The sequence below is a fragment of the Halyomorpha halys genome, unplaced genomic scaffold (assembly GCF_000696795.3).
Source record: "Halyomorpha halys isolate HHAL.00 unplaced genomic scaffold, Hhal_1.1 Scaffold1856.1, whole genome shotgun sequence".
NCBI classification, from domain to species: Eukaryota; Metazoa; Arthropoda; class Insecta; order Hemiptera; family Pentatomidae; genus Halyomorpha; species Halyomorpha halys.
Window position 1 is genome coordinate 1 of NW_027113812.1, and position 15,555 is coordinate 15,555.

Consider the following 15,555-nt stretch of genomic DNA (forward strand, 5'->3'; position numbering starts at 1 on the left):
ATTTAAGTTGAAATATACATTTTTAAAACATATTTAGCACAAGCTTCCACCAATCCTGGGCACACATAATTTTTGGGCTTGCGAGTCCTAGAGCTGTTACTAGCCGATGATGGATCAAGGTCCGATGACCGGTTTTTTAATTATCCTAAGAAGATACCAGCCTTCATCCATCATAGGCTAGCTAGAGCAGCCTATATAATCATCTAGTGTGCCCTATATATAGCTCCTTATTAGCTCTCTGCTTTTCTCGAGTGATGTATAGCTTCCGATGTCAGCCTGTTAACGAATAGTCTTTGTTATAACATTGTGTTTTCGTTCTATTCATATCCAATAAACAGGTTATTTATTTTCCAATGTTGGGTATTTCGAATCCAAGAAATCTATAAATTTGATATAAAAATTTGGTTTTTCTCTTTAATATAAGTTTAAAAAAAGATAGACTATTTTCTAGTTTTCATTCAAAGTTTGGCAATCCAGCTGCACACTTATGAGTGTTTAACGATCAGGGTTTCTGATTCCAATTCTTATTTTAAGATTTGAGATTCCATCCGTATAGCTTTTGAGATAATTTGGAGAAAAAAAAATATGGAGTTATGTAATATTGTAGCAAAATTTGAATTGTAGGGTAGATACAAAATTTCTCATAGTGTTCTCTTTTATGTGATACATGTAATCACTCAAAAGTCCATTTTGCTATAATTTAGGAAAAACAATTTAAATATATAATACAATAAAAAAATATTAAAATTTATTTGTTTGAAATTTAAACAAAGTAATGAGAATTTTTGCTATTGTTTTTTACGCAAATACAAGGCAGAAGTATTGCCTTGCTTTTCCTTCGGAAGTTTAATAAAAAAGATATTTACAACATGAAGACTAAACATTTTCTACAAATCTGTAAATTATAAATGAAATTATTTTAGAAGTTTTGAGGTTTATCTCCTTGTCCAAAAGGATTAATTCTAAAGGCATTGTCGATCTCTTTGCTTGGTGTGAGGTTGATGAAAATGTTATTTTAGTCAAACATTCTATAAATGTTATGTGTGTTCTCTCTACTAAAACAATAAACACTTTTTTTTTTTTTTTAAGAAAAAGAACGGGCTATAAACTGTCCATCAGGGAGTGTCGTTATTTACAGCTATTTTTGTTCTTGGGTTGATCCGATGTGTCTCGGTTCTCTTAGGGTCTATTTTCTTAGAGTGGTATCGAATTACAAATATTTCGGCGAGACCTTCTTAAATTACAAAAGGATCGGGACATGTTACAATTATATCCAGTGTTCAACAAAACAGTGCCGATTTTTTTTACAGATTTTATTGTATAATAAATTTATAACAAAATTATGTATTAGTATTTTTCTAAAGTTTAATATATTTAATACTATAACTAATCCTTACTGGTAGAGAGAAAAAATATATATAAACAAATTTTGACAATTTTAGGAATGATGAACGAAATAAAAATAGATTATATAATTTTAGCTATCAACTAAATATTCTGTTTTAAGTAAAAAAAAAAAATAATACTATAATGATAAAATCACATTCTGAAATTTTAACTTAACATTTACTATTATGAAAATATTTCAATTTCATTTTCGGATCAATACTAGAATGATAGTTGAAGCCTAATCAGTGTTCGAAGTTCGGTTTTATTAGCCATAATAAATGTGCTGAGATTTTCTACAATTAGAGAAGTTGGATATTTCTTCTCTCTCAAATTAATTGAATTCGTTGTAATTTATACCAACTTGTTTGAGTGGTTGATAGTGAAAATAAAAAAAAAAATGATTTTGTAATAATCCACTTTTATGGAAATTACTTTAAACGCTGATGACGTATCATATTTGAATATTAAAATGTTATGAATTCAGCTCTTAATAAAAATGAATAATGTTAACTACTATGAAAAAAAATATTTGGTTTAGAAATGTAAACAGTCATTGTGTAAATATTATTTAATGAAGGAAAACATAAGGTAAAAAGAGGAATTTTTTATTTACGTTTTAAATTTGTTTTGAAATTGAAATTCTTTTACTGATACTTCCCTGGTAATTGAGTTAACTTCTACAATGTTCAAAATATTATTTATTCTATCAAGTTAATTCATAAGCTGCAAGGCGTAGGAAGTATGAACGTGGTTATTAAGTGAGGTCCTAGTGTCGTAGGGGTAGAATATTAGATCCTGTTGGAGGGTGCCTGCAATGTCTCTCCTTAGAGGGGGCCCATAATAATAACTTGGACAAGGCAGTGTCGGGAGGGGGAGGTTCACTCAAATTAAATTATGATGAGAAAAGATATTACTAACAGTTATTCTCAAAATCCTCCTTATCACTTAAATAGAAATACAAAATAAAATCCCCCTTCATAAGCAGAAAAAACGGCTTTCATTTTGTGGTTTAACTCCTTCGGTTAATTCAGTAGTAAACAGGCAGTAAAAACTAAATGGCTCTAATTGTATATTGCCTTTTTATATTTAGGAAATAGAATTTTTTTTAAACCAGTTTAATGATACAGTGAAAATAAATAACTTTTACTTGAATTAGAAATTAGACTAACTTTTGTCGGTTAAATTAGCTGTTGCTAAAAATCCTTGCACCCAAACTGCAGTGCTTTAGGAGCTGAACAAAAACTTGGTCATGATGCGATTACCGTTTCGATAGTCTAACCAGTCCCCTCTTCCCATCCCAGTCCTGTTGGGTGTATTGCCCAAGCTGCCTTTGTAGATCTGCCAGGATCAAGGCGTTTCGTTTACTTGTCTTATATATTCAGTAATGGTGGTTGTATTGATTTTCAATTATGTGACACCTCTGAACACAATACTCTCCTATCGGCTTGGGCGTTATCAGATTCAAATTGTAGACTGTAGGGAATAAACTGTCTCCTATGTACAATTTATTATAATTATTGAATATTTATGCAATTAATATGCTCATAATGTTGTCGTTTATTTATTATAATGCTTATGTTACAGAGCTAGATGAATCCCGAGTGGGGTCTCCCCGAGAAGGATGGCCTCTACGACCCCGCGCTGGAGCGAGAGGCTTGTGGCGTCGGGTTCATTGTCGCCATTGACGGGCGTCGATCTCATAAGGTGAGAATTAAATTGACAATGTATGTTAATAAAATTAATTAGATTACTTAATAACTATGAATTTTTAATTTATAAAATTTAATAATACATAACGTTAGAAGTGATATAGTATGTTATTGTGGAGATAATGTTATTCAAATTGCCTATAGAATGTTTTCTCTCGCTTTTTTATTAGTTATCGTTTGTAGAAGTGGCGTAAAACTTCTTATATTGCCACCAATATACTTTGGAAAAGCCTTTTATAACTTTTATTGTACTGCAAATCTGCAGGTATAAGTAGATAGCTCTATACTACAAAAATTTCTATTAATAAAAAAAAAAAGTTTTGGAAATTGAGTTTAGATATAATTCTTTCTTACAATACATATACATTGAGTGTGGTGGAAGGTTAAATGATTGGAGCTCGACTCTCAAAATAAAACATACGATGTTAGGAGAAAATTTTAAATGTAGAACTAACAAACTCTTTAATCATTAAAAAATTACTACATGTTGACAATAAATTAAAATATTATAAATTGCAATAATTCGATTTAAAACATTTACTTTATAACGATTAGAACAGTCTCTGAAAAAATAGTTATGTTGAGCTGAATTTAAACCCTAGCCAGAACTAGGAGTCGCTTTGGGACCGCCCTTTGAGGTGGCCTTTTTGATCTCACCTTTAAAACATTTATTTATGTCGTGTTTTTGGTCGATATTTGTTACGTCCTTATGGAGATCATAAAATCCAGAATAATCCGAGCGAGTCTTACCTCCCTGCTCTGCCCTCGCTCAATTTCCTATGATAGAACTTCGTCTTGTATTACTTTCAAAACAAAACAAGACGGTAAGATTCGCCATATCTAGATGCACCGTTTCCAATTCCGTTATGTTGTACTACGAAGTCAAGTAGAAGTGCTCCTAACCAGCAGAATACTTAGAAACCAAAGTCGGAAGTTTTAGTGTGTTACTGGAAAAGTGAAAATATTGAACTACCTCCTTATTGCTGTTGACTCCTCAATTACATATTTAAGAATGATTTTTTTCTTTGTATGTTAATTAGTTTTGTTACTATGTTATTCATCAGTGTAGGTTTCCAAAGTAACAAAGATAACATTAAGTTCACGTCTTTAAAATGGTGGGCTGGAGATTGAATAGTAATATTTTTAGTCTGTTTCAAAAACTTCCTTTGTACGAGCCCTTATAGGGAGGCGGATAAATGCATAATCTAATTTGGTTTGAAAATACCTCTTGGTATGATAAACGTATCTTAGCCCTCTGAAGTTTTTTAAAATTTCTGGAAAAAAATATTATTTTTCTTAAACAGTATCTGGTAGGGAACTAGTTGGACAAGTGGGCCTCCTGGTTCTTTTTTCCAACTCCTGGCGGTTGCCACAGTTGTTGCCGCATACTAAGTTAGGAGTGTCAAGCCCGCACTGCCATCACGTGCCATTTTTGAACCGTATTTTTTATTCTTTTTGATTTCTTGCAAATATTGACATTGTGGATCTTACTATTTATATCTTTAATACAGTAGTTCATTAACCGATGTTTTTTCAAATAACCCTTGATTTATCAACATTTTGTAAATTTACCTTGGCAAATATCATTGAAACTATTAATCCTATAAAGATTTCATTACAATATACTTTGTAGTGTATATAACTAGCTTCTTTGTTCTCTTCTGTATGTGTGTACTAATAGATTTTTCTTTTGCGTAGATAACAAAAAAAAAGTATTGATTGTATTAAATTAATTCATGTGTATAATAAATTAAAAAACCAAAAGTTGCTTCCAGTAAATTAGGCAAAAAAAAAACAAACAAACAAAAAAAAAATATATTTAGGAAAAATTAGGTCTGATGCGTTTGAGCGTCTTTTGAGACTCTTAAATACGAATTTTCATATAAATAAAAATAAAACGTAAAATAACTTAGTATAATCAACAATCTGCATCACAGATTCCATTGTATATATGTAATTAAAAAATATATAATTTGTTTACTGAAATTTTAAAAATCTGTGGATTCCTGGGTAATTATAGCACTATTTATTAATATTCCATTTGGTATCTTCCTACCAGAACCACCTCTCTAGTGAAAATTCATATCACTACAACTCATTAACAGGTTCAATACTTTTTAAGGAAGTATTATTTTCTGAACGATTGTACTAGGAGGTAATTATTGGAGAAGTTTGTCGGGGGGTATCGGGGGGTGCGGTCAGCAAAGAACAACATAAATAAACAAAACAATATTTATTTATTTTATGCCTAACAATATTTATTTATTTTATGTTTTGTTTATTTATGTTGTTCTTTGCTGACCGCACCCCCCGACAAACTTCTCCAATCATTAATCTACGGTCAACTATCTACACCTCAGTACTAGGAGGTAATTTGTTCAAGATCTCGCTCAACCGCCAGATTTTCTCTCCAATTAGGAGTATCCACTTTATTGAGGTTGGGTGGGCCCCAGGAGGGCGCCCCAACCCACAGGCTTGACTTACGGCTACAGAAACTAAACAAATAATTATCAGCCACAGCCTCAAACTATTTTATAACTATTTAAATACATTATATAAAGAAAAGCAAGGTGTGCAAATACTTTCTTCGGTCACTGTTCGTTTCCATACTAATAAATGAATTCTACGTTATAGGTAAATATATTTATTTCATAATAAGAAATTTAAAAACTCCTTACCTACTATAAATAGAATTCTAATTATATTATTTCAATTTCTTGAGACAAGGTAATTATTTATTAAATAAATCAAAAATTTGTATCCATTTTTGTCTCAACACTTTTATTTTTCACCAGTCCAACGTTTCGGCCATTTTAGCCATCCTCAAGGACATCTTCAATGTAATTTCTTCCTCACATTAATTTAAAGTTATTTTTGCAGGCTATTCTGCCCAGGTCATTTTCTTTATTATATGTTAAAAGCCAATTTTTTAAAAATTTAAAATCATTAATATTTAATTTTTCTTTTATAAGATTGTGTATTGAATGTAGATAATCTTATATAAGAAAAATTAAATATTAATGATTTTAAATAATTGGCTTTTAACTTAAATTTTAAATTAATGTGAGGAAGAAATTATATTGAAGATGTTCTTGAGGATAGCTAAAATGGCCGAAACGTTGGACTGGTGAAAAATAAAAGTGTTGAGACAAAAATGGATACAAATTTTTGATTAATTTAATAAATAAAATTCTAATTTAATATTGAAAACTTTCCATTTTGCGCGTTTTTTTGTTTACCAAGTCTATCCAGACTAGTTTTAATGGGAACGTCTGGTCGAACAAGAGAAATTGTAAAATGAAACATGTGTTGAAAACAGGTTTGAAGCCCTCAGTGCAGGCTGAGTGATCTTTGGCCAAGTTAAAACTTCGGGTTATGACTGACTACTCTCTCCCTATCTCAGGTTGCAGTTAAAATTTGAAATTTGTATCAAAATTTAAAAATCATAAAAATTAATAATAATGATAGTTTTTTTACCAAATGATATGTTTCGCTTAATGTTATTTTATTATTTTTTTTTTATAAATATCTGAGGAATGAATGAGAGCTTTTAATAGTGAACCATAGATTGATAAGAACTTCCTGCGCAATGCTTTTATTGGTGAAAGATTTCACTAAATATGATAACGTATATATCAGACGCTGGCTTCAATCAATGCGGATTATTAAATAAATTTAGCTAATTTTATAAATCTAAAGAAAAACTCTATTGTTTCCTATCATTTATTGTGAGTGTTAAAGTGGAAATCAATGCCATTCCTAGACTAATTGAAAGATATACCGCTCCAGCTCCAAATCCTCTTGTCAATAAAAACAGGAAAGTCTCTTCAAGAACCAATTTCCTACTCTTAAAAACTATCTCTCGTTGAATAAACTTTAGTTAAACAAAATTAATAGTGGTCCCAAACACTACAACTACAAAAAGAAAATACAAATCAATAAAAAAAAAATACAAAACTCCTTAAAATGTAGGCCACTACAGAAGAAGGAAACAGTGCAGAACCAGAATAAATATTCATGCTAAAAACCATAAATGAAATTCAGAAATAGGGGTTATGAACAAAAAAAAATACATTAATTTCATCTCGTGGGAAAATGTTTATGGTGAGTACACAAATGCTCACCAACCTCCTTGTAACCTTGTCCTGATGTTAGGAAAGGTCAGTTCACTCTAAAGGCTTTTACAGACTATTCTCGGAATCAACAATACTGAGGAATTAAGTGAATTTTTGTCTTTATTAGATATGATGTAGATTAATTTTGTCTTATTTCGGTAACTATATATTTTTTTTTTAACTTGTAATAAATATATCGTTTTTGTCCTAAGGTGACTTCCTATGTTCCAATTATTTATTACTTCAAAATAAATTTGGTGCTTGTGTTCAGAAAAATTTAATTTTGTGTTTTTATTGTTCTTAGAATGGTATAACAAACAGCCAATTGGCGGATTATGACAGTGCTTTTGACAAATTATGACTTTTCTAATTGCTAATAACAAACTATTCCTATTACTTGAAATAGATTATATTTAAATTGAAAACATAGCTGTCAGGTTTATAGTTCGTGTTGATTTATATCTGAAAATATTCTGAATAAATGCATGATAATTTTCGTGCTGTGATTTCGTGACAGAACGTTAACTACACAGTATCGGATAGATATCCACTTTAAGAATGCAAGATAACTGTTAAAGAATCATTTGCTTAATGATACGGGCAAAGAACTGTGAGATGCTATGAAGACCGACCTACCTTGCACTGGAACAGATACATATAGTACTTTATCAGTGAAATCATTTTTCTCTTCTTTTAATTTCTTTCATGAGCATGAGCCTCTGTCAAAGCAACATGACTAAAAATCTCCATTTAATCAATGCCAGTTTGATTTGATTTAACAATAGACCTTTCATACATTTTAAAAGAGAATTGTCATCTCGCTCTAATTTATTTAATGGGCCAAGAAACTCAAGCCTCTGTATCTATTTCATATTCAATTCGTATATTTTTCATTCATTTATTCCAAATTTCTTTGTATTCATTTTATCTTTATCTTTTTATGTCGTTCCCTATGTAACCGATCTAGCCCGAATCAGAATAGATAGATAGATAAATAGATAAATAGACTAACTCCTTCCTTATAAACTCCCTAACCACTCAAACCCCCTAGTTTCTGACCTTGCGTCCTCTTCCATCCCTGACAATCCTCCGAGGTGCCTGAAAAGAAGATGCCCACGAGACCAGCTAATGTCATTAGAGTACTACCAATGGGTACTCTACACTCCTGTACACTCCATTTTAACTAAGATCATATTTACTAAATTTATTATGTAATATACTTAATATTACATTATATTTATACATAATAAATTATTATTATGTAAATTTCAATAAAGATATTTAAAAAAAAAATTATGTACCTATTCATTATATTCTTTCTTTTGTCATATAAATAACAAATATAGTTAATCCTTATTACAACATTCCATTCATTCCACCTAACTTGTTTTAAGCTAGTCAACTCTAATGCACTTAAAGGATCTCAGATTAATATTTATTTTCATACAAAGTTATCGAGATCATTAAACGATTACTAAAAATAACATATGCAAATTGCAATTTAATAATAGTTAAACCTTGAGGAAAATTAATTCCAATCAGTTTGCTCATTGTTACTCGTTAATGTATTCAGCTGCTTTTGCGATCCTTTGCAAGAGTAGAAATATCAGTTCAGTATCCACTATCTCTTTTTTTTTCAATTGATAATAAGTGCTGAGAAGACAAATATAGCACTCAATGAGGAACAATTGTGAAAATAGTTAATAGCTGAGGGATATCGAAGGCCGAGGCCAATTGCTTGCCAATCTTCTCATTGCTTCCACTTGCGTATTTCTGCAAACATTATCGAACTCTGTCCTCTTGACCTCCAGGGGCCATGAACCATATATTCTGGCCGATATGTCACTGTCCTTTAACCCGAGTGTTTCAACGTGCGTCGCTTAGTAGGGCCAAATTTATGAAACTTATTGTTCTTATATTTTGTGAGATGGTAAGTCGGGAATAAATATTTTTTTAAAAATTCACGAACAAGTTTTAAGTAATTATTTCTGTAATTCGTAGAATGGTTCGAATCTTTTGGCCAACAATCTGTACAGTACCACTGTGGTAATGGAATATTGTTGATTAAGAAAAATAAAAAAAATATATTCTAAGTAAAATTATTTTGAGTAACTTTATTAGAAACATTAACCTTATTGATGGAGTAACATTCTTTCAATAATACATTGTTTACTGAGTAGTAAAAAGTACTCATTACACAATAAAAAGTACTCATTATAGCCGAATGAACTATTTGAACAATCACTTTCAGCTTTCTTATGAAATATTTGGCTGCTCTAATACATCCAGAACTTACAGAGAAATTATTTCATGTTTTTTGAGAGGTTCATTCTACAAATATTTTCGAATAATTCTCGCCGGATGAAGAGAATCTGTCAGGGACCAAAACAGGGCCTATGGAATTGAAAATTCGACATTAGAACCAGAAATGCAAAAGTTTCAATTTTTTTAAACTATTCATTTGAAACAAAAACAATTTTTTTTTTAAACAAAAATTTTAAAAAAATATTTTTGAAAGGAAATACATTTGAGCGTTTAAGGATCAAAATTTTATTTCACTTATCTTGAGGTTATTGATCCATGTATAACTTAGTTTAACTAATAAGCAGGTAACTGGCATCAATGATATTCGATAAAATTGAATGACTTAATTGCTAATAAAATAAATAAACAGATAATGATAAAAGGCAGCATACAACATTAAAACAATAAATGAACAGAGTTTCACGCAGGGGAGTGTCGGGTTCCTGTTATTTCTGGTTCAAAACAAACGTGTTTTGATTCATATTTAGTTATATATTATTTAGTTAGTATGCAGCCGCTACACATTGGAAAACATGAATTGGAAGCAACGTGGGGTTGGGCGTTCATTGCAGGCCATCTATCATGTTGCAAGAAAATGAAGATCTGTAAGAATACCAGATCTTATAGTCTAAGGTCTTCATATACAGCAGTGCCTACCGCAAAAAAAAAAAAATGCCGAAGAAGTCCGAGCATAGTTTTGGGAAAAATCTCTGGTCTGAATTGACTGGCTGTCGTAGAAAAGACAGTAAGCACCAAAAATAATTTTATATGGAAGGCAATAAATGAATGTTCGAAAATCGCACCATCCATGATTTTATTTTTTAATAACAAACAAAAAAATCGTGACTTTTGAAGTTACTATCATATCGATTATCTTAATTCAGCAGTTTTTTACACATACATTCCTGTATTTTTGATTTATAAATATTTATGACTATTTCCAAAATTGTTTGAATTTCAAGGAATACTCCCTACACCTCTGGTAAGTTGAGGTATACAGTCCAAATTAATACCCCCCTCCCACTCAGTAAATTGTTGCAGCAACTATAGGGATAGCTGTTGCTCTATTTCTGTTTTTACCGTTGGTACTCTTCTATTTTCCATCAAGTACCATTATTTTTTGTTTTGGGGTCCTAACGGTAAACAATAACCCACCTTGAATGATGTGTTGTAATTTATTGTCTTTGGTTGCCCTAGCATAGATCTGGGTGATTCATTCTCCATCATTTTGGTGGTTCACGCCTCCGCTGAATGGGGTTGCCTCAACCTGTTTACCAAAACTCATTCAACCAAACCGATCGATATCTTACCGTTATATCATCCCGAAAAATAGGCAATGCAAACATTTCCTTATCTGTCTGTTTCATCATTCGATTTTTAAAAGTATTATCAGTTATCAATATGAGAAGTATACGCATATATATATCATTGAGATAATTATTAAGATAGAGTTATGTTTATTTTAATAACATGAATATTGAATTAAGTGGCTACCCATTCAATTATATAATATTTCAAATAAACATTTGCTCTATCTCTCTTTCTTATAAACAGACCTATTGCTCCAATTTAAAGAAGCAAGAGCTTAGAGCTTTATAACCGTTGCCGCTCTGCCTGTTGACTTATTGCTTAGGGTCATTCTCATTTACGATGCATCATTTTTTACTTCACATTAGTATATCATAAATGTAGTTATTAATTAATTCACATGAGGCCGCTGTTGCGGATATGGCGTGTAACGATTTTGTACCTCCTCGAGGTTCGAAAATTCTGGTAAAACGCCGCTCAGAGAGGTCATTATACTCAAAATTACTTATAAACTGTACTATTAGAGATCAATTTTCCAAAAAATGTTTAGGAATATGGCAAATTTTGGAGAATACACCCCTGATTTTACCCTGTACCTCCTGTAAATTTGGAAAATGACATTTTTTTTTTAATGAGACAGGAACCTTATTGCTTTTATTAAATCAACGCCAGCCGGAATAGCTCCTCCCTATTCCTAGTACGCTCACGGCAGACTCATGCCATCATTGACGACACCGCCTTCAGCAGACCCGGCAGCTTATCTTATAATGCCACACTGGCAATCCAAGATATCTATTTTCTGTATATATACTTTTCCTTCTGTTTGTATATATTTATTGATTTTAATAATTTTCTAGGAGGTCAGGAAAAAAAAAAAAAAAAAAAAAAAAATTGTTTTTATTAAACATTATTATTTTACATATACATAAAGTGAAAGGTAACATATAAAAAATTAATCAAGAGAGCATGCAATTAACGAAAATGACCTTATTGATAATGAAGGGTTATTTGGGTTGTTTCTTGATTCTGTGCCAATTATCCATACAATCAATGTAGGAAACTGTCTATGGTCCCCACACCTCCTAGGGTCTCTGAATAACATTTACCATGAGTTTGAGTCCAGAAAAATCTAAAAGGGCTAAATTATTCGATTGGTTTCCTGCACAATGTTGGACTTAATGATCATAGTAAAACCATGTGTTTCTCAAAATTAAGATTAATGCACTTGCACCACTCATACTTCAATACCCTCAACCAATGAATCTTTTTAAAATATTTTTTTTTAAAAATATTTCCAGCCATAAAGCTTAATGTCTAAAAATGTCTTAGATTGAAATATTAAAAATCATTCGAAAAATGACAGTTAGTCTTAGTGAATTAGTGAAATATTACCGTCGATGAGTTGTAAGCCTGAAAAGGAGTTTTTAAGCCAGTGTTAAATGTGTGTGGTTTGTTGGTGTGTCGTGGTGCAAGTATGAACCCCCTGTTCTTAATTCCATATATTTTACATTAAAAGATATTATAAGTACAATGGTAGCAATTTATTATGATAATCTAGTTTCAGTACCATACGCAATCGTAAAATGTTATCATTTACAGTGTTAGCCACTGTTTATTTGCTTTGGTAGCTGGTAGCTATCATAACATAAATATTTTTAGTTCTGAATTTGGTTTTTTATTTAGATCGTGCGAGATGCTGAAAAGTTGGCTAAGCGTATGAACCACAGAGGTGCTTGTGCTTGCGACAATGACACTGGCGATGGAGCAGGAGTCCTCACGGCTATTTCACATTCCTTTTATGCTCATGAACTCAGGTGAAAATCAATGATTATTTATTTTTTAATGGCAATTGAGTAAGTAATGAGCTATGATAGTCATTTATACTTATATTTAATGTTGTAACTGAACTCATAGGGAACAGCAAAGTGTTGAGCTTCCCCCACTTGGCCAATATGCAACTGGTATTGTTTTTATGGATAAAGTTCATCATGCTGAAAGTGAGGAGAAATTTGCCAAAGTTGCAGAAAATTACAAACTTAAGGCAAGTAAATTTTAAATAAATTATGAAATATCTTAAGCAGTCTCCCAGAACTATTCAGAAATTTAAAAAAAAACTTTATTTATCAATTTATTTGATGTTTGATGTGTATAAGCTAAATATGAGTAGATAAAATTTTCTTAGTTACATATTACTTCAGAAGTATAAGTGAGAATGTTGTCTTGTATAGATACTTTGTTGGAGGACAGTACCAACCTTTAGTGGTGGTATTGGAGAAGTTGCCAGGAACAGTGAGCCTTTTATGAGACAGGTGTTCATCACAGGTGAAACCGATGATGAAGATTCATTTAAAAGGAGTGTAAGTATCCACTAAACTGGAAATGACCAATAGTTGTTTAGTTTAAAAAAATATTTGTTTACTTAAACTATCTTTTTGATTTATTTATCCAGGTTTGGATGCTACGAAAGAAAGCTACACATACCATTCCTAAACCAGGAATCAGATTTTACATTTGTTCCTTGTCTAATTCAGTTATTGTGTACAAGGGGCAGTTCACTTCTGACCAGCTATGGGAATATTTTCTTGATTTAAAAGTAAGTGTTTTATTTGAGTCATCTACTTACAAGTACCTATTTTCTGATGAAAATATAATTAATATTTTGTCGTTATTATATTATTAATACGGTTTCTTTATTTAATAATTAATGTTTTTCTTTACTTTTTAACTAATTTTCTTTTCTTTTTGATTTCAGTCTCCTGACTTTGAGACGTATTTAGCTCTTGTTCATACGCGTTTCTCAACAAATACATTTCCAAGCTGGGAGAGAGCACATCCACTTAGGTAATGCTGCAATAAGAAAAATTATAATTGATTTTTGTTTGTATTAATTATAGCAACATATTTGCTATTTGTTTCTAGAATTTCCGATTGATCTGTAATGTATGAAAAAACTCTTACTTCTAATGTTGATGAATGAAAATGGTTGTCATTAGAGAAAGAAATTAGTTAAGATATTGTTTTATTTGGGATCAGTCAAGACGATATAACGAAATAAACATATCTAGGGAGAGTGAAAAAGTCAGAGAATATCTGAAATATAATGTGTTCTATACTATTGAACATTAGAAAATTTCTTACTACAATATTTTTACTGCTTACCAGTTCTTTTAATCTACTCTGAAAAACCAATATTTTGGTGGAAGAACCATATCTACTTCAAAACGTTCTTCTGCTTGTAAAATACATACCTACTCCAGCCATTTTCTGACTTATACTACTTTGTCTTCTATCCCTAAATGTAATGAAATAAAATAAAAATAGTGTGATAAAATCTTATATTATTATTATAATTATCAATATGTTGACTGCCAACTACAAAATAACTTTAGGATATTGTCTAGGACGTCAAGTAAGAGTTATCTCATAAACTAGGTGGAAAAGCCTGCTACTAGTTATCTCATATTGGTAGTCAATGTGTTTTATGCTCAAGTTTCATTTTTGTTTATAATCTTGAATGTGGTATTTTGTTATCTTAACTTTATTAAAATTTAGCATAGCACATACCCTTTAGAAACAAAAAAAAAGTTTAGATCTTTCATACATTGCTTTGATTTATGTTGCCAATTTTCTACTTCATATTTTTGTATAAGAGGTAGGATTTAAATTATTACCTCTTCAAGTTTTTAAATTATCGGTTCAATAGGTTGTTAGCTTACCATTGATAGTTTCAAAACTATTGGCAGCCCTGCTTGTTTGTTTTTAAATAACTTATTCCAGGTGTTGTTTTTCTTTCAGTTGCTATCAAATTTTACTCTCAGATTTCATCTTGAGCATAATAATTAAATTTGTTTAAAATATTTAGTAGTGAAGGAACACTAAGGTCAAAAAAATAATAGTTTTCTACTTATTTCCCCCTAGGTGCTTAGCCCACAATGGAGAAATCAACACTCTCAGAGGAAACGTTAACTTTATGAAGGCTAGGGAAGGTGTCATGAAGAGTCCTTACATTGACAATCTCAAAGAGCTATATCCTATCGTAGAACCAAATCTTTCAGATTCTGGAAGTCTTGACTGTGTCCTCGAATTCCTTGTTAATGCTGGAGGACGTACATTGCCAGAGGTTTGTCTTTTTCTATTGTTTAACAATTATTCCCAAAAATTAATAAATTTTATCATTATTACTGTATTATTATTGGCATTCTATTATTTTTCTGAAATACAAAAGTTATGCTGCAATATTATCATTAATATGTTATTTCATAGGCTGTGATGACGATGGTACCTGAAGCTTGGCAGAATGATGCAACAATGCCCAAAGACAAAAGAGATTTCTATCAATGGGCTGCATGTGTGATGGAACCATGGGATGGTCCTGCTCTGCTTACATTCACTGATGGCAGATATATTGGAGCTATCTTAGACAGGTATTATTTTAATTTTCATGATTGTACTAAACTATATATCTCTTTCACATTTTAATGTGTGGTGATAAAATATTAAACATTCAACTTTGTATTTATTAATGCTTTTAGGAATGGACTTCGCCCATCTAGGTTTTGGTTAACCAAGGACAACATACTGGTGATGGCATCTGAAGTTGGTGTTTATGATACTGACCCAGCAAATATCAAATTAAAAGTATGTTTATAAACATTAATATTGTCTGATTCCAGATGATTTGGATGATATAGTGTTTAGTCTGTAACATATGCATAATTAAAGAGCTCCCT

At 31.0% G+C, this 15,555-nt stretch overlaps 1 protein-coding gene across 1 annotated transcript in view; it reads left to right on the forward strand.

Moving 5' to 3' along the window:
• Positions 1-2,973: 2,973 nt before the first annotated feature.
• The window catches only part of LOC106690746 (uncharacterized), a gene marked incomplete at its 5' end in the record, with an annotated part of 42,882 nt that continues 30,300 nt past the window's right edge, over positions 2,974-15,555 (forward strand). The window contains 9 exon segments of the mRNA XM_014436277.3: positions 2,974-3,093; positions 12,509-12,639; positions 12,740-12,866; positions 13,054-13,182; positions 13,275-13,418; positions 13,578-13,666; positions 14,744-14,945; positions 15,089-15,249; positions 15,358-15,463. Of these exon segments, the coding sequence (XP_014291763.1) occupies positions 2,980-3,093; positions 12,509-12,639; positions 12,740-12,866; positions 13,054-13,182; positions 13,275-13,418; positions 13,578-13,666; positions 14,744-14,945; positions 15,089-15,249; positions 15,358-15,463 (1,203 nt within the window).